We start from the raw sequence: 24,873 nt of genomic DNA on the forward strand, positions 1-24,873 counted from the left end.
TAAGAGACAATAGCTTTCTTACAAGGAAGTGAGTCAGCAGCACACACTGCCATGCCAAGTCGGAAAAGAAAGTGTTGGAGCTTTACCGATGAGTTTGTGCTAAGAGAGATATGCAGGCTGCTACTCACACACACCATCAGACATCAGAAAGACAAGGACAGAGGTAAGTGTCACATGGCTTTTCTGTAAATTGTAAAGCGACTTTGGTGTTTCACAGTAGTTTTGATTTTGAAGCGTCAACATGTTCCTGGTAAGAATCAGTAGGATTTTTAGTCAAAATCTGACATTTGAAAAAAAAAAAAAAAAAAGTTATCTGAAATAATGTTTTGGTTCATGAATTCTGTAGACACGATATGAAAATGTCCTGGTTTTCATTGGGCCATTAAATTGAGCAGTATGAGGGCACTCTGCATGTGACTTTGCATGTGATGCAATTGCTGAGAGGCTGCCGTGCGGATGGCTTTTTGAATTATTTTGCCAATAAGCTGCAAAAAGCCAAAGAAAAAGCAAAATGTATGTATGGAGTTAATCCTTTGACGCTTGCCGGGTTGAAGTCTCGTAAAATTGGGGACGTCATGCACAACGACACTTATATATAATATATATATATAAGCTTTGCTTTATTATGAGTTATTAGTATCAACATTTCGGCTCCTTCTCTTTACATTTTTCATTTTTTGGTTAAATTTTACTTCTACAATGTGCCGCAGGCCAATAAAAAACAAGCTGTGGGCCACAAATGGCCCCCAGGCCACCCTGCTCTAAACTGGCTTCAGTGTTGCCTCCTACGCGTAAAACACATGCATTGAAAACTGTTGCTTTTGCTGCTTCCCTGAGGAAGTGAAAAGGATTAGTCACCCATCACCGAGTGCTGTCTGTACTTCATTTCTCTTTGTCTGTGATTACACGCTTTACTCTCTGACACTGACTGTGACAACAGTGCTGACAGTGTTGGCGCTGGTTTAAGTGATTGAAAATGACTGATTTGACCAGCTAGCTTTTAGTCTCCTCAGAGGAGTGAGCACCTAAAGCTACAGAGCTGCGCTGAGGAGACAAGTGATGTTCCCGACAACTGCTGCCGTCAGCTGTTTCAAATGATATTGTAGAATTCAGCAGAGAGTAGAACCACTATGCTGGGGGCGGCATGGCTCAGGTGGTAGAGTGGTCATCTCCCACCTTGATGATTTTGAGTTCAATCCTCAGTCCCCCTATCAAAGTAACCTTCGGCAAGATACTGAGCCCCCAGTTGCTCCTGTCGCTGTTGCATCAGTGGGGGAATGAGGTGATCATGTCAAAGCGCTTTGCATACCTTGAAGGTACAAGAGTGCCATATCTACCATTAGGTTTTAAAGACGGGGTTGTTTTGTTCATATTCAGTCCCATAAAATTCCAAGAATATCTGCATTATGACTATCCTGTGAAATCCTTCAGGCTCACCTTTCCAGTAGAGCTCTCGCCCCCCTTAAGGATCAAACATACCTGAGCGGAATGCACGTCAAACAGTGTTCCGTGTGGACTTAAAGCTGACGTGTGCAAACCAAAGTTGTGGCTACTGTGCAGACCCCACTCCGTGCACGGGTGTCACACAAAACACTGGTCGGCATGTATTTTTCACATCCACCCGTTTTTAATGTGACACCAATCTGCATTTATCTGCTATGCCATGGTGGAACAGAGCCGGAGAGTTTGATGCATGCAAGCTTTAAAGACCGACTGCCAGAAAAGGTACAAAAGTACCGAAATCTTTATGATGACTACCAAAAAACTTAGTCTTAGAAAGACATTGCTCAAAAAAATGGTCGACGATGAGGTGGTGAGCAGAGCGTAGTGGAAATATCTTCCACTGCAGCTCCTCTTCCTCGTCGTCGTCGTCGTCAGTGTAGGGCACAATGACAGAAAAATGTAAACAACGCGCAAGGATTGCGGGAAATGTGGGAAAAGCTCTGATAACTGTGGACATTCTGTCACGCCCTGCAGGACAGGAGCGAGCGACACTGTCACGGCCACGCAGCTGCGTAAGATTATCGTCAGTGGCGGTTAAAAGGACAGAACTCATTGTTCCTCGTCTCCGCACCGAAGCTGTCACCTAAAGATTTGACTCACCTGTTGTACTTCGTTCATGTTATTTCACCCACAGAGCTTTTCCCTCTGTCGCTTTTCGTTTGCACCTTTGCAACTGTGAGTTCCTGCACCTGCTTGAGCACATTAAAAGTATTTTGTTTGCAAGCCGCTGCCTCTTCTCTGCATTCTGGGGGTCAAGCTTCCGACAGCTCTGCCTAAACGTGACACATTCGGCGCGGAGTCCGCTCCGCTCACAGTACGCCGTAGTCTGTGAGCACCTTTACTCCCCGACACCCTGTGCTCCTCTTCCCTGACTCCTATATATGAATAGGGGTGGTGTTTCTCCCCAAAGGGGTACCAGCAAGGATGCACTTTGAGGCGCATGACACACATATTACAATGATAGCTATAAAGCAAAAAGCATCTAAAAAAATATACTTTGATACTTTACACATTGAATAAACAGGGGAAACAATGTTGAATACTTTCATCATGTCTGTTGTGTATAAAACACGATCTGAGGTCAATTTCAGCCCGCATCACCATTGTGTGACATGCAAAAGCTTGTCACACAGGCAATGAAAAAAATAATAGAAATCGGTGGAATTTAATATTTGGCTGCTCTGAGTTCCAAAGCCGCACCTCATTGTGCACCAAATGCATTTTGCTGCATCCAAAACATGCACTTTGACCAAAATCTGACAAACCGTTGACCTTAACGTAAACAACGTAGTGCGTACACAAAGTAACTGAAATGGAATGAATGAAAACTATATGCAAATGAGCTTACGTCTGCATTGACTTCAGAGTATTCCCGGGTCATTTCTACAGTTGTTTCAGATTCAGACAACAACGAAAACAACACGGATTCAAAATCTGAAATATGGCGTCTTGTCCATGATACGATCCGCATTACAGTTTGATGTTCCACTGATCTATTTTTTCTAATAAGTACACATGGGGAACTATTTTTTTACGTCATGTTTCCACGGAAGATAAACGTCTGTGTAGGCTCTCAGTCGTACAGGAGTTGTCCATCGAGGGAAAGGCTTCTTGAGACGTCATCTGTACTTCTGTGAAGAAGGTGTCGGACGTTTCGCTCCTCATCCGAAGAGCTTCGTCAGCGAACTAATAAGTGCTGGTAGCTTAGGCCTTAAATACAGTAAGAGTGGGCGGAATTGGTGTGCCAACACCCTCCTTCTATTGGTTCCTTACACTAAGCCTGGGCGGAGTAGTGGTATAATATTTTCCTGCTATTTGCACCTCTGATAAAAGGGAAGTGTCGCTCCCTGAGTTGGGTATGAACGACTCTGATACTGGCTCGTTAGCATCTATTGTTCTGGCTCGGCCCTGGCTTCACCTCATTTGCAAGACTAAGAGCTGTGGGTTTTGGTCTCAGTAACCTGCTGAACACAGGGTCCAAATTAAACCTCAAACCACCATTCCGATTCAATGATGGGTTCTGTTGTTTGACAAAAATAGCTTCCTTTACTCCTCTTTCAAACCATCTGTTTTCTTTGGCCAAAATCTTTACATCGCTGTCCTGAAAAGAGTGATTGGTTGCTTTAAGGTGTAGATGTACTGCTGATTGAGGACCACTCAAATTGTCCCTACGATGTTGATAAAGCAGGGACAAGTTCGATGCCGAAGCTCTTCGGATGAGGAGCGAAACGTCCGACACCTTCTTCACAGAAGTACAGATGACGTCTCAAGAAGCCTTTCCCTCGATGGACAACTCCTGTACGACTGAGAGCCTACACAGACGTAAAGAAGAAAATAACATAATTTGGTGTGTTTCATGGCAGAAAATTTATGATTATGAGGCTTTTTCTGTCAAAGTTTTTTTTTTCATTTTTGGTGCTGTTGGGCTGATCAGAAGACTTTCCCTTGATATTTTCTTCTTTACTTCATGAACTGAAACACAGCAAGTGATACTTTATTTTAATATGCAAATCCATTGATTGGAAAATTATAACTTAAATTTTTGCTTGCTATTTTCCTCTGTCACACTTTTGGTACTTCTTTCAGGAGAAGGACCCTATAAACACACACACACACAAATCTACACACACATACAATAAGCCTAACGACGCCACTGAAGAGCACTGTATACAAGTGAAAACCCATTAACCATTTCACTGTGCTCCTATTCTCCTTTGATGCTTGAAATTAGCGTTGATTAAAACAAGAACACAAACGCTGTGCTGGGAAACCATTAGGCTTCCCGTGACATGAGAGACTCGCTTTCTTCAAACAGGAATTATGGAAAAGGGGTCACATATTTTCTTTCCTCAATCTCAGGGCAACAATGGCTGGATGTGTTACAAGGCTGTGTTTATTGATGTCTACATGCAGTTGTTTTCCATGAGGCTTGTTTTACACCCCACACTGCCCCATTCCTCCACCAACCTTGCCCCATTTGGAAACCCCTCCTTTCCCTGACAAGGACACTGCTTTAAATCTGTTGATTTTATTGGTCCAGAAAAATACATTGTGTTCTCTTTAGGTGGCTTGTAAGGCACAGCGGTGTTATTCTAAGATTTATGTAGGATTTTATCTAAAAAACCATGCCCTTGAATTTGAAGACAACCGACTTTTTAAATGAATTCAATAAAAAAACAATATATAACCATACCAGGATAAACTCAGTGGAGTGCAAACTCCCACCAAGGTCAAACGCTAATGCCAGATAGCGCCCTCAAGAGTGTAGAGGCAAGTATGAAAGTGTTTCGAAATGGAGCTAAGTCCAGCCAACTATTTTCTATGCCGCTTATCCTCACTACGGTTGTGGGGGTATGCTGGAGCCTATCCCAGCTGACTTTGGGCGAGAGGCTTGACTGTGAAAGGGACTTTGTGCAACTGGCACATTTCCAGATAATTTTTTCCAATGAAAACATGTAAGACCACCACCGACTGGCATATGTTATCAGCAGCAATTCACAAGAACGAATTGTACAAAAAAAATGTCTGTAGTTTTTACAATTACGAGTTAAACTGCATCCAAATTTTAAATACGTATTTACCGTCGGACTAAATAAAATAATTGGCGTTCATAGCTGTCCCTAACAGATGTCTGGTATTTACATACATGTTGTAGTGTGTACACAAACACAAAAGTATTTGTGTTTGCAAGCAACAATTTCCATTCGTCTTGTGGTTGCGATAGACTATGCATTCAATGATAGCTAACATGAGTAGCTAAACTTTGTCAAACTAGCTGACAGGAAATATAACTAATGTGTGTGAGTGTGTTACACGGGACGTACTCAAAGCAGAAAGAGGACATTTTCAAAGCAGGAAGAGGGCGGGATATACAGTAATGCTTGCACACATTCTAATGTTGCTTGCATACTGTAAAGTCCCTTTAATAAAAGTCCAAGAACCAGGTGGTAAACTGGTTATAGTGGCAGGAATGTGTATGAGTGGTTGGTGATTCCTAAAGAAGAAGCCATGTACTAGGAGTGGGTGGATTAATCCAAATATCAATTGTATTGATAACAGTGGTAGTATCAGAATCGAATCAATACTATCATGATGAAATTGATATCTTTCAATTCTCTTCTATGTGGGTTTTTTGTGTGTGATTGTTACATTGTTGATATTTTTGTCATATTTATTTGTTGTGTATTGTTTCTAAATTGCCCTACGATTGGCCGGCGACCAGTCTAGGGTATACGCTGCCTCTCGCCTAAAGTCAGCTGGGATAGGCTCCAGCATACCCCCGCAACCCTAGTGAGAACCAGCGGAATAGAAAATGGATGGATGTGATGCTTCTAAACTCAGGGAGGAATCATTGAATACTTGGACATAGGAGGGTTTTGGATGCAAAAAGGCAAAGGATTTAGAGGAGCCAATAGCAGTTTTAGCTTTTCTTTACTTATTTTGGACTATTTATTTTATTTTTTAAGTAATACAAAGCAATAAAGGAATAATTGTATTATTTTGTTGATTAAATTGTCTTAAATTGTTGTATTTGTTGATTTTTTTTTGGTTTTCCCCCAAACCTTGTCCTGTATTTTATTCTGATTATAATCATTCAATGACCCCCTCTGCAAATCTCAAGTAAAAAGTATGTGTATCACTATTGGCAATACTGGCCCTGTATTTAATTGGTATCAGATCGATACCAGAATTTGCAGTCGCACCCTGCCCTACCATGTACGCCACCTTACACGGAGGACGGCTTTTACAACGATTAATACAAAATTGATGGTTACTTCCTGGGCCCCAACAATCGGTCGAGCCATTTACCGTAAAAGCTCCAATTAACGCCTCTATTTGATGAATTGGGTACATGGTCTGTAAAAGCAAAAAATACATTAAAATAGGCTCTAAACCAGAATTGGGCATCGTAAAAGCTTCAAAAGAGACTTCTGACTTGACCACATTGTCATAAAACTTTTTGTGATTAATGATCTAAAAATGTTCGAGAACAAGCACAATATTTTTCCCTAGTTCATTTACAAATGAAATTGTGTACCCGAGAGAACTATTAGAGGGATCGCACACTGCCGGAGTACACACTCAATAGAAAGAACAGGAAATGTGCTTCCTTCCCTTCCCTTCCCTTCGTCTATTGCTGCCACTGACCTGAACAGCAGAACCTATTTAGATTACCAGAATACAGAATATATGTCAAAAGTATTCCATTTGACACCCCCCATACACAAACACACACACACTCACACCCCTGCACAAGCAATGATTGATTGTAGATTGTAAGCATTACAGCAAATACTGGATGTATCAGTAGTTTGCATGGTTCAAACCACTGGATCAATACTAGCGTGATGAGACTGATATTTTTCCATTCTCTTCTATGTTTAATTTTACAAATATCTGTGTTTTTTTTATTAGATTGTACATATTGTTGCATTGTTGATATTTGTACATTGTTTACAAACATAAAAAACAGTGAGTGGCATTGAATGCTGCGTGATGCTCTTACTATAATTACCACAATCACTTATTTTATAAATCAAGTAAATGCCCTTGCATTAAGGATCTGGCAATACAAAGTTTAGCAGTACTTGCCTGAAGTAGATGTCTGGAAGGAGGCAGTTTGAACCACTTTTAATCATCCTGTTATAAAAGAGCTTTTAGGAGCTAGAATCTCATCTGGGAGCTGGGCCAAATTAAGGCATACGTTTGGACACAGTATTGCAGCAATAACACATCTGAGGGACAAGACAAGGTACTGGTAGTGTACGAAAAAACACTGGCATCAAGTTGGTGCATGATTCAAAACATCTACTGCTGTAGGGAGGCAGATTAGCTTTTGAGAGCTCCCCAGAGCAAGGTGCAATGGTTTCAGGGGATGATAAACTATCCAAACTATCAACTATCCAAATGTGGTCCTGCTTTAAAGCTTCTGTCATCACCGGGGGGCGTAAAGGGGACAAATACTGCCTTTACACCATTTACTGTTTCTTCATGGGAAGAAGTGATATGGGGCTTCCTTTGGTGATTAAGCAAGATTTATGTCTGAAAATAGTCAGACTATGCAGGGTAGAACTGTTTTCTGAATGTAAACTCTGCAGACCTTCACCCCTCACCCACAATTTACAACAGAGTTGAGGAATTAAACTACAATATTTCCTCATAAAGTGGTCAGGGGGCGTTTATTTACTCAAATGCAGAGAGTAACAGGTGCTTATCAGGGGTATTTATTAAAGAGGGCGTGCTTTATTTGTAAGTTATTTGCACAACAGTTGTCCCTCACCACTTTGTGGCTAGAATTTTGCAGCTTCAAAAAAATATATTAATTATTAAATCATGCAGTTTCGTGGTTGAATACGTTCAATTATTAGTTATTATTTTTATTATTATTTGTTATTCGTGAAAAAAAAAGCATTTACTAGGGATGTCCGATAATATTGGCCCACCGATATTATCATTAGCGGGAACGGGTCTGCTCCCTCTTCCCCCGTTACATATCTAAACCATGAAATATGTCGATTTACAGACGCCATCTTGGAAACTCGTGCAAACCACGAGTAGTTTACATAACAAGGAAAGACAAGGAAAGTTTATTTATAGAGCACAATTCAAATTTGTAGACAATGTAATTCAAAGTGCTTACAGAAAATAAGGGTAAAATTACTTCATAAAACCATTCCATAAAATCGCTCATCATTACATAAAATTCCATAAAACGTTCCATAAAACAAGAAGTTAAAAATGAATTAAAATTGAAGAGTGCAGACACAATGCTTTCAGTTGTCACATGCACAGTTGAATAGAAGTGTTTTCAGCCTGGATTTGAACATCGCCAAAGTTGAGGATTGTGGCACATCTTCTGGAAGACTGTTCCAGATTTTGGCAGCATAAACCTGACACGCAGTCTCACCGTGTTTAACAAAGACTTGTTTTTACAGTCAAATAATACGTTTGCGGACAGAAAACAATAAAATAATGAAGGATAGCCACGTTATTTGGTCTATTATTACATTATTCTTGCTTGTACTAGCCTTCTTATTACACAGGAAGTGAACAAAATTTAAATGATAAAATCTATGCATAAGTGTCAGCATGTGAAGGAATGATCAGTAATAGACATTGAGAAGGTGTAGGTTTACATAAGCTCTGCTTCTTCCTACTCCTTTTCAGACATGTTGCATTGTGCAAATGTACCCACATGATGTTCCTTAATGTAACTTGTTAAGCATGTCTGAAACAAATAAGCCATAACATACATTTGCCTTGGCGATGCTTTAAACTTGTCAGTAACCAACTTTGTTTCACCTTTTTTTGCCCACATATCCAGATGTTGTGATATGTGCGGCAGTTGTTTATTTTTTGTGTTTCCGGTAACAAGGTGCTGCCGTCATTCACAGAAACGCGATCCCAATGAGCAGTTTAAGAGCATAAATAGAGGATAAATACAGCGTCAGGCCAAGATTTGATGAAATACGGTAATTTCCGCTTTACTTCAAGCTTCCAAAAGTGTTCAGATGAATCACTTTCATTTACCACAAACTCCCACCATGACTAGACTGAGCTCTTTGTGAAGATGACTTCCTCATAGAGGCCATCAAAGCAAACATCAAGCGACCGTTTCATTCTTACGTTTCTCCCCCGGTCTGCCAAATCCCTTAAAGTTGCTGCCAGCTGTGAAGTGCAGCTGCTCCCTGATCACAATTATGTAATTACATTCTTGTAAAGAGCCAGTCGCACGCTGCCGACAATGCTGCGATTGATGTGTCACAAAGCGGCAGATGTCGAAGCATAATGCTCTCTCAATGTGGAAGTGGCGAGGCTAATTGCTGCTACCGTGGAGCTTTATCTCTACAGTGCTGTTGACCCCATCTAGCATCTACTTTCAAGCCACTTATTTTGTGTGAACTTTGACATTAGATGGAGCCAGTGAATGATTTGTGTCCGCATTTACACCAAAACTATCCCTCCGTTTGTCATTTTGATACAACTGGACAGAATAAAATGCAGAATAAATTGACACGTAAAAACTGGAGGAAATGTTGCTCTGACTCCACATTCCTACTCAAGAAAAACATTATCTCACCAGAATTGACTGGAAATTTGTATGGACACTAAAACCTTGTTTTACCTGAACTACTCCCAACGAACATTGTCTACCTTGAACAAACTCAAATATGGCACTGTAAGCTTTATTTTTTGGCATAAAATGATATGTTTACTCGGGATGAGCGAGCACCACTATCTGTATCTGTATCTGTATCTGTATCTGTTCACCCATCTAAATTATCTGTGTCCGTATCTGTACTCGCAGTGGGCAGGGCATAGACCAGAAGTGGGTGTGGGTGAACCGAAAATGGGTGGGGCTTAAATTGGTACATTTTTTTCAGTCTGAAATTGACATGGATTGATCAGAAGTTGCTATATTTATTGTGTATTATTTAGCTATATGTGTACTGCATATGTGTATAAGTGATCTGTAAGACTTAATATTATGTTACTGAATTATTTTTTAATGATCTGTTTGCAATTGGTGATTCAAGCAGTGATGGCAAGCAGGGAAATAATCTGTCAGCCTTGTTCACTGTAGTTTTCTCAAAAGCACTGTGTTCAGTACTACAAGCAAAGTTTTCCAACTGACTTTATATCACTTTTCAAATCTGTCTTGTCAAATGCATCGCGTACTCCTCTCTCTGGCTGTAGGGAGTCTGTCTAGGGAGTGGCGGTCGTTGTGTGTGCACTCACGTTCATACCTGTGGACAATTTAGAGTGCATGTTTTTGGAATGTGGGAGGAAACTTGAGGTCCCGGAGAAAACGCACGCATGGGGAGAACATGCAAACTCCACACAGAGATGCACAAAAGGGGATTTGAACCTAGGTGTTCCTGAGTTCCTGACTGTGTGGCCAACATGCCAACGACTCAGCCTTATTCAGTAACTTGACTAATAAAAACAAATGTGAACATGTTAAATACTGGAAGTGAACATTAGTGAGACAGGAAGTGGTAGGTTCATACAGTGTAAGCTCTGCTTTTTCATACTGATTTTCGGACATGTTGTGCAAGTGCAATGACATCTAGTTCACATTGCAATTTTGTTAAGCATGTATGAAACAAACTAAACTATGACTAATAAGAGACATAAATTTAAAAAAAATACAAGTCACACCAATATAATATTTAGGACTGTCCGATATCAGCTAGTATCAGCATAAAAATGAGATATTGGCTCATTGGTTTAAGTTTCTGCTGATAATGATATCGGCACGCAAGTGGTGACATGGTCCACACAGCAACAAGCTTACTAGCTCAAGATGTCCGCAGTGTGGAATTATTCCCAAGTTTTGCCTTTGGATTGTAAATATGCAATTTGCAATGAAAGCCTTTGTTATCCGAGGGGGGAGTAAGGCATTTTCCTTTAATACTTCTAATTTACTACTTTTTGTTCATGCTCCATTCATGACGACATGCTGAATGTGCCCAGTTTATAATTCCACTGATTGTATAGTCCAGTTTCATACTTTGCACTTTACTTTGTTCTTATATGGATGTTTGTGCCACATTGAAATGTACAGCTTTCCAAATTTTAACATTAACAATATTTTTAAATTTGATTATTTGTGAATTTATTAAGACTAACATGCCGTACTTGTTGACAGTGGGAGAACTTGTTATTTTAGCTGACTATTGCTCATGATTTATTTAAGTTTTTCTAGAACTTACATTGTATATTACAGTATTTGTCTTATTTTGCTCAAACAGTGTTTATTTGTGAAATGCATCCAGTGGCAGCGCAGTAAAGGAAGCAGTACGTGTTCATTACATAAGATGTGACTTGACATTAGTTTAAGTAAAGAGCTGCTGCCAATATCAGTATCGGTTGACTCCACATCACAAATGAAGTGGTGGCCAATATTGGTATTGATATCTGTAAGAAAGCCAATCTTGAGCGTCTGTAATAATAATGTTGTTGCCTTTTGACTTTCAACCGCTTGCTTTGTTTGGCTTCGTTTTTAGGCTGGTTGCCCTGTCCTGACGCAACCCTCTCATTTATCCGGTTTTAGGACTGGCACTGGACATCTCCAGTGGCTGGGTGTTGGGGCCCTTGCCAGAGCTTGAACTCTGCACGAAAGGCAGTAGTGTGTACCGCTACGCCACCAGGGCTGATCATAAAATAATAATAAATACAATATAGACAATAATAGATACATTATTAAAAAACAGCAACTTTCTAGTAGCGGTAGTTTTAGTATTCAATTTTATTTTTCATTTTATTTTTCAGTTCAAGATTTGTGTACCGAACCTCATTTGATTGTGCAGGAGTATCTAATTTTGTGGTTGATGAGTGTAGTTCACATTTATGAGTGACAGCGAGCCTACCCTTGAAGAACAGAAGAAAATCCTCCCCTACTTGACTCCAGAAAATAAATGTCATTGTAGCCGTTATTGTTAAATATGGCTGTTGATGTTATTCTGTTTTATCCATTTGGGAACAAAAACAGGTCTCATAAATCACTTTCTTCCTTCTGCTATTTTATACTTAACCCACACCTTGATTTAACATTTGAAGACAAACAATATAAACTAAAACAATCCCATGAAAGGAACCGTTTAAGAATTTCAATGTAAAAACAGAATGATGCAGATTTTGACCCAAAAATAATTCATAGCTGCGCACTATGCACACTGTTGCTTGTCCTACCATCTTAACATCACAGGTAGTTATCTTTTCACATCTACTCTTGTGTTATAGTCATTTATGCTCGCCATGAATCAGACTGCATAGGAGCACAGGAGAGTGTGTATGCCACAAGCAGTGTTCCTTCTAAGATGTGCACAGCTCACACATTCTCAGCACACAGCAAATCCATGCAGAGCACAAAATACAGTCCAACCTGAACTGTAAATGAAATAAACAAATAACAATTTGTTCTGTACCATTTTGCAATGCAACTCAGTGAGTGACAGGGAACAACAAGAGGTAACAACATCTAACACTGTCCAGCCAGTGACACACCGCCAATCAATACATTGGCAACGCGTTACGTAGTACATGCCGCTGTTTTGCAGGTTAGCGTATACGGTAGCTAATGCTGCAGCGGAGTTAAGAGAACTAAATGCTGCATGCTAACCCCGTATTATGGCGAAAGGAACTGGCAGTGGAGCATCCACTCACCAAGCCAATGTAAAACAAAAGGGGTTCTTTTAATGTGGACTGGCTGTCAGAGTAAGTGCAAATAGAAGAACAAGAGGTGAAACTGGGTGAGAGTTTTCTTTTTCAAATGAGAAAGGGCTGTTCTATAAAAGTAACAAGCACATTTTCAGAGTTAAAAGTGTGGAGTGAATGTGTGGCGTAACTGCATGTTTTACTGCCTTGCTTTTATTTTGATGGCAGGAAGTGTCACGCCAGGTTTGTGTTGTTGAAGGGACTGGAAGGTCAGTTGAGAGTTAATTGAATTATAGTTTATTTAGACAAAAGTAAACATATACAACAAATATGGCATCAATTTCAAGTCAATTTCCAGGATGAAATAGTGCCACAACAGGCTGCAGAAAGTGAAAGTCAAATAAGGAAATTAAAGTATACCTAATTAACAATATGAATGAGAAACAAGAAAAGAAATGGAAAATGAATTAAAAACTAGGTGTTTTCTACAAGATTCATAATTAATTCAGGTTAATTGTATGAGACCATGGCTTATTTTGCCTGAGGTATAGAATAAAGAAAGCTACATTGTGGAATCATTCTCGCCGTCTATTTGAAACCACTCATATACAAAATATGACAGAATGAAAGTTCCAAGTTGTCAGGTTTTGGACAAGTGTGATACTACAGTGTGCACGTCTGATGGCGCTCACATAGGTCCAAGGAATGCTCAGGTCATTTTTGTGTATGCTCAGATACTAGAAAAATTAGGTGGAACATTGACTACAAGAGTGCAGGAAATAACCAGACACAGACTTTGTGGTGGTTTGCTTGCACATCTCACCATTAGTGATGTGCGATACCACTGCTTTCCTTTGCGATCTGAAATGCAGTAAAATTCAGGCTGGTATTGGCGATATTGATCCAATACGGGTAGTTTTTGCAACTACAGCTAATGCGTCTGGTATATTTTAAACAGAAGTGTATTTCAAATGATAGCATAGCTTGTATCATAAAGAGTACAAGACATCAGAGTATAATATGTCCTTGTTTGAAACTCCGAAGTACATTGAGGTAGCAGCGTGATTTACAGTACCTTGATAGCCGACCTAATATACAACAACAGAAAAAAAAACATAAAATATGTGAAAATGGTGTTTTTGACAATAAAAAAATAAGTAAAATAATAAAACCGTGAAAATAAAGTATTAATGATTAAGAACTACTGTAAGAATGAAAAATAATCTACAATCTACACATGACTGAGACGGACTGAGCAGTGTGCCGCTGCGCTTACACATTACGCACTTACCCAGGCATAAAAATAAGTAGTTCCCACCAACCGCGTATCATTTACACAAGATCTCACTAATTAATCAGTTATTTTCCACTGTGTTCCTGTTAATGATGTACATTACCTCAAATGACTGAAGTATCAAAGTTTTGATAAGTGAATCCAGCATAAAGATCTGATATCGGAGGTATGAATATTTCAGTATTGAGCTGCACATCACTACTGGCCATATGTCGCTAATACCCACTAAGTCTTGGTAAAAAACAAATTTTCTGCAATATTGGCACCTCCATTTAAATCCACCTCACACTTTTAAAAACCCTGCACAGGCAGTCCTCGTTTTACAGCATTCCATGTTTCCATCTTCCGTGGTTATAACACACTCACATAAGTAATACTGTACAAAAAGAAACACACAACTAATTCCATTCGCGTAAATATGTAGGTGGAATAATATTTAGCTGCGAGTCACTACACTGGGGAAGGAAAATGTCACTTTTGTTCTTTTTTGTTAACTGTGTAACCTTAACCTTTGTTAAGTTTTTCTCTTATACTCCAAAGTGACTTATAAAAGTAATTCCACTTTGTCGTCAGTCTAGTCAAGCTGGACAAGCGGAAGATGATCGACCTTATGTGTATGCGTTCTTTCTTCTTCTGTGTCACATGGTTTTGTATGTGTCTGTTTACATACGTTCCCTTGTGGATAAGATTTACTGATCTGACACTATGTGGACGCGATTTTTTTCAACCCTCAAAAGAAAAAAAGTGTCTCCTCGTGGACAGCGCCTAAAACGTGACTTACAACGTAGTCGTAGGAATGGAACTCGTAAGTAGACCGAGGACCACCGGTATTAGATGCATTCAGACCATATGACGGCCAATGCAACAATTTTGTGATTCTTTTTTTCTCTCTCCGACATCAAGAAGACTTAGCCGGGACTCTGGCCAAGATGTCCGGTCTTAGTGTGATCCTAAAATAAACAACATGCATTATTTCTGTCCAACCTAAATCTGCTGTTGACTTTCCTCCAATTCCAGCTCATCCCATATTGGCTATCAAACGAGGTTGCGGGGGGAGTTTTAGGGGTACTGGCTGTCGAGTCGCTCATTAATATGATAAATGATTGTGACTGATGGAGGGAAGAAGACTCATGTACCACAAAGGAGCGTCTTAGACCAGAATCTGACTGCACTATTCACTTGCTGGGTGAAAGTGATTACAGGACACCATGCAGGAATGGGCTGTTGAGTCATGGCCACTTTATCGTCATCTTCAACGTCTCCGAATGCCACTTTAGTTTCCATGTGTGTCTCATGAAGGAAGGGAAATGTTCAAAGTATGAAAAGGGGCTCATCAGCTGTGGCAACATGAAGCAGTTAGTTTAAATAATTCAATAAGTGTATACAGGTTTTATAAGTCCGCTTTCTCTCTGGGAGAACATCACCTTCTTATGAGACAAGAGGGGGACGTTCAAGCACTTATCTAACAGATAATGGATTGATTGTTTAGCCAAAAACAATTAACAGCAGCAGCAAGGCTTTTTAAAGGACTACTGGTGTTGCTTTGAGATGCTTACACCATATTTTGGAGAGCCAAGGACCTTTAAAGAAAAACTGCACTTTTTTTTTTTTTAATTTTGCCCATCATCCACAATCCTTATGTGAGACATGAACACGTCTTTTTTTTCTGTGCATTCTAAAGATATAAAACAGATAAAAAGAGAGCTCATTACTGCACGTAATGGGACAAACCTCTGCCACCTACAAAGACCGCTATTAAAACACCTCCAAAAACCTCCAACAAGGTTTCATGGTTTTATATACAAGCTGTGACCATGTAGTAACATGTGCATTCATGATACTTACAATATTTTTCCATATTTTGGTCCTTTTAAGCATTAACACAACTTCCTTCCTGGGCACTGTCAAGTTCTTTTGGACTTAACGCCCGCTTGCACTTGAGCATGCAGAGAAGACCGTAGAGGACGACTTATCAACTCAACTCGAGTAGATTTTCTTGAGTTTTATTTCACACCTCAACTTTACTTTACTTTAGGCTGATAAACTTTGAATCAGAGAGGAATAGCATCAAATTACTACTCATGACTACACAGTTTGTAACTTAGGAACAACATCACATACGAGCGGTCTCTCCCATCTTGTTACAATCATTAGAATAGTCGTGACAAAGATACTTGAATATTCTTCGTTGTCTTCTAGATTTACCAACTGTTTACTTTGTGCAATCACCTAGTATTAATAATGTGTTATAGTTCTACCACATAGGTTTTTAAACAAGTCATCACAATTGCCACTTAGCTTGTATCAGGGGTTCAACATACACGCACTTTGAGCATCATAAGTGTCGTAAGAATTGTCATACTCTTGGATGAATACGCGTACAGTCATTTGACGCTTATTTTTAACAATATTCCCAAATAAGCCAAACGTGACAGAACAGGCACAAGGTTGTCACATAGCAACATAGAAACGAACACCTACAGCTCGCGTTGACTTTTCCAAACTCAAAAACAAAAAAAACACAGCAGCAGTAGCGGTAGCTCCAATATGTAGCGTCACCTTTCGGTAAGTGCCAAGGCATTGTGTGCGGTGAAGCCAGTCGCTAGCCGGCTAGAGCTAGCCGTTATGGTGTGGCAAGGTGTCAATACACCAGTAACGTAGTTCAATCATCGTGACAATGTTCATAATTATAATCACAATGTCGCTGTAGCTTGGTTAACGTGCACGTCACATAAGTGAATGGAGCGTTGTTGCCAATTTTTCGAGTTTTTTTCAAAAGGCTTTATCGGTGGAATAAGTGTTTCCCATTACGTGCATTCTTAGCTGTGTTTTTTATCTGCTTTTATATCCTTAGAATGCACAGAAAAGACAAAGATGTGTGTTCATGTCGCACATAAGGATTGTGGATGATGGGCATTTTTTTTTTTTTTTTTTAAGTGCAGCTTTCCTTTAACATAATTCGTCTCTGTCATCCTTTACCAGGATCACCAGGGTCTCACCTTACCTGACCAGTTGCCATAGAAACACAGCTGGCACTCAAGCTGACCAAGGGATTAGTGTCAACATGTAGTTAACCGGTTTTGGACAACTTCAGCAGTTTAGCAGACCTGCAGTAAATCCCTGTAAAGCTACAGATCATACTCAGCATGATGGGTAATCTGGTCCCTGCAGCAATTAAAGTCCAGGATCAAAATTGGCATGCTGTGGAAACTAAACTGCAGCATTGCAAGGCTAATGTTTACATATGCAGTGCAACCTCTGATGTCGAACACAATCCACTGATGTTGCAGACCTCGATTTGAGGTGGCTATCTAGAATGCGCGGAAATGCACGGAAAAGAGAAAGATGTGTGTTTCTGTCTCACATAGAGATTGGGAATGATGCAAATCCTTTAAATGCAGTTACTGCCATCTTGTGGAGCTAAAAAAACAACATCAGGAGGTTGCTCACAGCCACAGCCAATGTTTTTTAACGTGCCACTAATTTGAGACCCCGTCATTTATTTGCTTTTATAGACCTACAGACCTGGCAATTCACTTGGACGTTACCATTATAGCATTTCCATTATAGCATATACAGAGTGAAAATGTCTTTGCCTTCGAGGTATTAAAATCTGTGTCATACATTTTATACATTTCATAATAAAGCTTCTTTGCAAACATAACTGGGTTATGTGTAGTGTATGTGAAAACCTTTCTAGACTACTGCTCTCTTATGTGCACTGTTATCCAAAAGCAAATTTCATTTCACAAGTGCAGGAGGAGGGGCCGCACGGTGGCCTCGTGGTTAGCATGTTGGCCACACAGTCAGATCATCGGGAAGATCCAGGTTCAAATCTCCGTTAGACAGAGTTTGCATGTTCTCCCCGTGCGTGCGTGGGGTACTCCGGTACTCTGGTTACTCCGGTTTTAATTGGCAACTATAAATATATATTGTCCATAAGTATGAATGTGAGAGTGAATGGTTGTTTGTCTATATGTACCATGCGATTGGCTGCCAACCAGTCCAGGGTGTACCCCGCCTCTTGCCCAAAGTCAGCTGGGATAGCCTCCAACATACCCGCGACCCGAGTAAGGATAAGCAGCATAGAAGATGGATGGAAGTGCAGGGGAAGCTCTTGACCAGATAGAATATTTTTTTTACTGTCATCCCTACCAGTAAGCAACAGACTCAAGCGCAGCAAAAGACTGTTCCAGTGGATCCAATGCATTTGTATAAAGGGGCCGTTTATTGAATCTGTCACTGTCTCATCAAAAGGCTTTTATACTGAGCCTGGTTGGACTTTACATGTTCCCAAGCACACCCACCAAACTCTACTGCCTTGCCCTCTTTCTTCAGCTTCCAGGGCACTCATTCACTGGTCATGGCATGTTTGCGTTTCCTTATAACTCTAATCATTAACGTTCTTTACACAGGGAGCGGTGTGAAAGGCAGAATACAAAAGGAATCATAAAGAAAACAGAAAACTCAACAGTCAAAGAACTGAAAGGTCAGTCTTTTTATATGTGGTTTTATATAATATGTGTGGTCATTTATTCATCTCCATGTTCGACTTCGATTTACTTGCTTAATCTAATTTTCTATGTTACAGAAAGGACCCATGATGCAACTTACAAGGCTGCTCATTGCCTGCATTCTAACTGAACTGACTCTTTCAGCACAAGGTATTGTGGGGTTAGAATATGGGGTTGGTTTGGAACATTTTGTTTGTTTGTCAGTGGAAATCAAGGAGTGTATAATTCCATTCACTTATACCAGTATACAGTATAAGGAATAGCGATGGATCTTTATCTAGATTTTTGTGATTGACTATCGGTACCAGGCCGTGGGTCATTTGGTATCGGGCCGCAGAGAAAGAAAAAAAATAATTTCCATTATTTCATTTTTTTATGTTTTATTTTGAAAAGTGGCCGGATTCTCTCTTTTACATCCGTCTCACATGACGCATGTCCATTGTGCGTGTGCTAACTTTATCTCATGCCGCACAGATAGACTACTACTGTATTTTTACCATTTTTCTTTCACCTCATATTTGGTCTAAAATGCTGATACTATGTGGGAATGCATAAAGGTAAGTTTTGATGACTTATTGAGTGCTAATGTGCACATTTGTCTCATGTTAATTCATGCTAGTGCACTGCCTTGTACCACACACGTCAAACAGCGATGTAATAATCTCTCTGGAAAAACTTGGCTGGCACTTGAACTGGTGGATGGTGGGTCGGCATTCATTTTGTGCTTTTAATTTGATGTTATTCATGTCTTAGTTTTACACAATACATAATAAATAAGATAAATTAGATCGCTGTAATGTACGAACCCATCCCACCACACCTCCCCACCTGGTCCGCGGGAGTTTGGGGGAACACAAGCCGGGCCGAAAAAAGGTTGGGGACCACTGCTTTAGACCACAAACTAGTTGAGACTGAGTCAACAGAACCTCTGATGGTTTCAACCAAGTAGTGAAAACCATTTTGCCTCAATTACTTTTTTATGTGATTGAACAATTTCACACAATTGACTATGGAAATTTACAAAGAAAATAATGCTCATTATTTTTTGATACTGTCAAAGAGGTATTGATTTACTGCTATGTTATCCTAATTTTGTGATCATCACAATGAGATGGACCATTCATCACATTCTCATTGCATTGACTGTGTTTGTCTACAGCGTTGGTGAGTGTCATCAACATTACAGCTGAGTGTGGCAAGCAGGTTGCAATGAGCTGCAACGTGTCAACATCGAGGGATGGGCTGTCAGTCAAACATATGGCGTGGTCCCAAAACCACAAGCTTTTGTGTCAGTTGGACAGCGGGGGGAAATTGAGCCACCACAGAACCATAAAAAGTGACTTCCACTGCAAGTATGAAAAAGGTCAGCTGTCACTCATCTTTGCAAAAGTGCAGCCGGAGGACAGCGGTGGTTCAAGCCGCTACATGTGCAAACTCCACTCCAACAGGGGCATTTCACATGGATACAGCTGGATAGAGCTGCAAGGTCAGTACACAACTGTTCTCAAACACTTTGTAATATTATTTTGTCCCATATGTTTAAGTAGGGCAGCCTGGTGGTGTAGTGGTTAGCATGTTTGCCTCACAGTCAGAGGAGCTTGGAAAGAGGCTGTTATTTCCATCCATCCATCCATTTTCTATGCAGCTTATCCTCATTAGGGTTCTGGGGGAATGTTGGCGACTTTGGGCGAGAGGTGGGGTACACCCTGCACTGCTCGCCAGGCAATCGCAGGGCACATACAGAAAAACAACCATTCACACTCACACCTATGGACAATTTAGAGTCACCACTAACCTAACATGCATGTTTTTGGAATGCGGTAGGAAACCGCACGCATGGAGAGAACATGCAAACTCCACACAGAGTTGCTCAAGGTGAGATTTGAACCCAGGTCTTCCCGATCTCCTGCCCGTGTGGCCAACATGCTAACCACTCGGCCATCGTGCAGCCGGCTGTTACTTCCCAAATCAGAAAATTCAATACATATAACAAGTAATGTTTATTGTTATTTTTTGATTTCATGAAAGAAACCATGCATCTCTTTGACCACATGATCATTAATTAAAAAGTATACAGCACAGTAATCCCTCGCCACTCCGTGCTTCAAATTAATCATATTAACTAATAAATCATTGCTGTTTTGTGGTTGATTATTATTAGTCTAAAAATGTGCATATTTAAGCAAATGTTATTTTTTGCCTAAATTAAGCATTATCAAGCACAAAAATGGCTAAATGAAGTAAAATACAAATATAAAGCAATCACAAGATGCATTGAAAGTCAGTGTGACCAGTATTCTACACTGGTCAGTAGTTGTCAGTAACGTTACATTGATGAGACAATAGCCACGGCAGGAAGTACTGTACAGAAATCACAAGTACAAAAAAGGAACAAGGAACTCTCCCAACGCTAACGCGTGAGTCTGTATTATGTCTTATTATTATTATATGGCTTATTTTCTCTGATTATGTCGACTGTATTGGGTAATACGATTGTAAAGGTGACTATAGCGGTGTTATTTCATGTCTAAAGAGCTCTAATCATGTTAAAATTCAAAATAAAATTCAAAATATTTAGAAGATGTGGACCTAATGCTGTGCATTTGTGAGACATAAACTGACATTTACAATGGCTGACCTGCTGGGTCATTAGAACATTAGTCACAGATTGTGCACATGCTGCTATATGCACTGATTTGTTTCCAATGGTAAGTGCTTAAGGGGGCCATTACGGGGATCTTTGCTCATGAGTTAAATGTCTACCTATAAACACAGGCAGCAACACCACAAACTGAGCATTTTAAATGTTAAATCAATCAGAGAGAACTCCATCAATCAATTTTCTGCCTTTTAGCTTGGTCAGGGTCACGGCTGAGCTGGGGCCGATCCGAGCTGATTGGCTGGCTCACCAATCAATCACAGGACACAAACAACCATTCAGACTCACATTCATACCATCACTGAGTGGGGACTGACCCCATGCTGCCTGCGCGGAATTCCCACAGACATCATTATAAGCATTACTAATTCCACCAAAGTCAACATGAGTATTAAGTTAGTATACAGTCAAGTAGCTTTAAAGCAACAATATCATAATTATGCAGAACACTATCCTTGTTGCCATGGTGACCCCTGCTCCCAGGACACCTCTGGTGTTCTGCTGAATGTTAGCTTCTGACCATGTTAATGTAGTGCAGGTTGTGCAACTATAAAGGTCAAACACAGTCCATTGTGCAAGTCCCATTTTTTTGAACATTTAATTCAATGAATTTTTCCCATAGAAAAAAATGCAGATCTGTTTCAACGTCAAACCGCCGCCATCATATGTTTTTTTTTTTACTTTATTAACTGCACAGGCAATGTTTGTAGTAACGTTTTCCACATGATTTACTATCATCAAGTGTAAAAAGAAGTTAACCACTATATACAAACTGTATCACACTAAAATTCGAGCATTTACCCTTTGATGATGCATGATGGAGACGTAGGCAGCTCACGTTACGTACATTCTTAACTGTCAAACAAGTGTAAAAATAAGTTAACTTTATGAGCAAATAAAGCAAATAAATGCCAGTAATTGAGACGCTCATAAAAATGTCTATTGTTGACACTTTAATAAAGCCTGGATTATGCTGCATCGAGGCGCAACTGTATGCTACATCGGCTCGCTTTTCCCCCTCAAAACCCTCCTGCTTACTTGACGTTGATGTTCTCCTCCGATTTTGGATCGACATTTGTTACAAAACTGTTGTAATTAGGGATGCTCCGATTTGCTGATTCCGATACGATCATGCAGGACTGAAATCGGCCGATACCGATCACATGGACTAATTATACATTTTTCAATTCATTTAGGATGAGTGCTATTGGCCAGGGGTGCTGTATAAAGGGGAAAAGTCAGGAACATTTCAAGGTCCCTTGAAAAAATTACATTACTAGTAAAATTAGTATTATTAGGGGCTGCTCTCGTCCGATGAATTGAATTATTTTTCAGGTTATTATCTTAGCCGTCTGACTGTCGCACACATACGGGTGAGTGTTAGCCACATGGTTGCGTTAGCTGCCATTTGACGTGAGCTGCCGTGAGCCTCCAAAACTTGGCTTTACGGTCACCATCACACTTTACTTCTTTGACATCATCGTACTCTTTGGTGGCCACACAGAAAGCTAAAGAAAAATCAAAATTCTTGAAGTCTTACAAGATGCCAATTGTCACTATGTCAATTTGTATTTACTATATATGTTTAGGGTTGGATTAGATTTGTTGCTTTAAGAGATGGACTCAACGTCAATGTATTGTTAAAGGGAAACTGCACTTTTAAAACCAAATTTAGCCCATCATCCACAATCCTTATGTGAGACATGAACACACGTCTTTCTCTGTTCTGTGCTTTCTAAAGATACAAAAACAAATAGAAAATGCTAAGAATGCACGTGATGGGACGCACCTATTCCGCCAATAAAGCCATCTGAAAAAAACTCCAAAAACCACCAACAACGCTCCATTTACATAATGTGACATGCGTATTAACTAAGCTGCAGCTTAGTTATTAATATTAACACTGTAACGCCAAAGAACTACGTGACTGGTGTAGTGACACATTGCCAAACCACACTGACAAGCGCCTAGCTTATATTGCATCAGTGCTGCACTCACAATGCTTCAGTAACGCTACATACTGTACCGGAGCTGCCGGCACTGCTGCTGTGATTTTATTTTTGAGTTCGGAAAAGTTCATGCTAGGTGTATGCTACGTGAAATCAATGCGCCCCGAAAGGAAGTTCCGCTGATGCTTAAAAATTACCAAAATACGACAAAATCCCGTAATGTAAGTATTACATGTTATCATGAATGTGCCTGTTACTACTTGGTCACAGCATGTACTGTATATAAAACCATAAAATGTTGCTGGAGGTTTTTTGAGGTGTTTTAATAGCAGACATTTTATGTGCATTAATGAGCTGCCTCTTTTTAGCTGTTTTTATATCTTTAGAACACACAGAAAAGAGAAAGACGTGTGTTTATGTTTCACATAAGGATTGTGGATGATGAGCAAAATTAAAAAAAACAAAAACTGCAGTTTTCCTTTAAATTAACACATTTGTGTGCCTAAAGTTTTGTGTTTTGTCCAACAATTGCATGAGCGTTGTTGATTCCAACCTGATGGTGTTCTCCTCAGAGTGCTGCGGCACAGTCAAAGGTGGTCTGTCCATCGACGGCCCAGTCTGCACATTCAGCAACGTCTACCCCGACGCGGATGTGTTCTGGTCTTCCCAAAGTGAGTCACAAACACCTGTGAAGCAAAGTATGTATAAAAGCATTGAGGAAGGAGGCTGGTTCACCATCCGCAGTCAGCTGGAATGGACTTCGAACGGGCCCTCCAACTGTTCCCTGAGGAGCATCAAATCTGGAAGACACATTGCATGCAATTTGTCAGAGAATGCTGAATTACTCGACGGGTATGGACTTAGACCTCAGGGATTCACACGCACGGCCAGGAATGGAGCAGGATCACTTGAACATTTAAGGACAATTATGTTGATGTCAATCATACTGCTGTCATGCAGAAATGATTAATAATAAATAATTCCACTGCCACGTTGTGGCAGTACATTCATGTAAAGCTATTTCCTTGGTACTAGGATTTTTGTGATAAAGAGCCAAGAAACATTGCTTGCAGTCAAATGAATCAACTTTCACGGTCCACAGGTTTATAATTGTGCTTCTTCTTCCTGACTGAGCTGAACAAGGAAATGACAGACTGTTGAGTGATAACAACGTAGCAGGTCATCGTCATGCCTGATAAGAATGGCAGTATTTTCTCCTCAATCAAAGATAATACATCTAGTCATTGTTTCTCTACAGTCTTTCTTTTTAAAAAATGCTATATGCACAATAAATCTTCATGTTAACGCTCAACTGTGTGGAGTATCTCTTCTGTCTTCTAATAGGAACATGAAAATATGCATTTAATTTGCTCAGCTTTTTTTTGTCGCTTAATAATAAATTTTTTTTAAGCCCGGCAAATTTATGTAAAGAACAACGGCAATTTCCCCACAGTAAATGTGAGTGAGGTATCAAAAGCTGAAGTCTTGCCCACAAAACAGATGCCAGTGGTTTGTGGGAGTATGCTGCCCCCCAGTGCACTGATGGGGCACAGCAGCAAAGCAAAACGGTTACTCTGGAGTCCAGCAAGCTCCCAGATAAGCCAGTGGCACAGCCAGAAATTTGTCATTGGGGTGGCCAAGATGAGACCATTACTCACATCAGGGTGGCAATAAGATGCTACAAGGCAGAAGAGTCCTGATTGTTCTGTCAGGTTTGTTATTTTATTTTATTTATTTATTTTTTTATTTTCTATTTTATTTTATTTTATTTTATTTTTTATTTATTTAATTAAA

General features: G+C 39.9%; 1 protein-coding gene across 2 annotated transcripts; it reads left to right on the plus strand.

Annotated features, from left to right (window-relative positions):
• Positions 1 to 53: 53 nt before the first annotated feature.
• LOC129182300 (uncharacterized) lies at positions 54 to 24,371 on the plus strand. 2 transcript variants are annotated; one of them, XM_054778243.1, is made up of 5 exons: positions 54 to 163; positions 18,373 to 18,446; positions 18,549 to 18,621; positions 19,631 to 19,957; positions 23,652 to 24,371. In XM_054778243.1, exons 3-5 carry the CDS (start codon positions 18,558 to 18,560, stop codon positions 24,047 to 24,049), a joined length of 789 nt encoding a protein of 262 aa, XP_054634218.1. In that variant the 5' UTR covers positions 54 to 163; positions 18,373 to 18,446; positions 18,549 to 18,557; the 3' UTR covers positions 24,050 to 24,371. The 2 variants fall into 2 exon arrangements, with proteins under 2 accessions (XP_054634218.1, XP_054634217.1); XM_054778242.1 differs by having other exon boundaries at positions 18,553 to 18,621.
• The last annotated feature ends 502 nt before the right edge of the window (positions 24,372 to 24,873 follow it).

This window comes from Dunckerocampus dactyliophorus, chromosome 6, assembly GCF_027744805.1.
Source record: "Dunckerocampus dactyliophorus isolate RoL2022-P2 chromosome 6, RoL_Ddac_1.1, whole genome shotgun sequence".
NCBI classification, from domain to species: Eukaryota; Metazoa; Chordata; class Actinopteri; order Syngnathiformes; family Syngnathidae; genus Dunckerocampus; species Dunckerocampus dactyliophorus.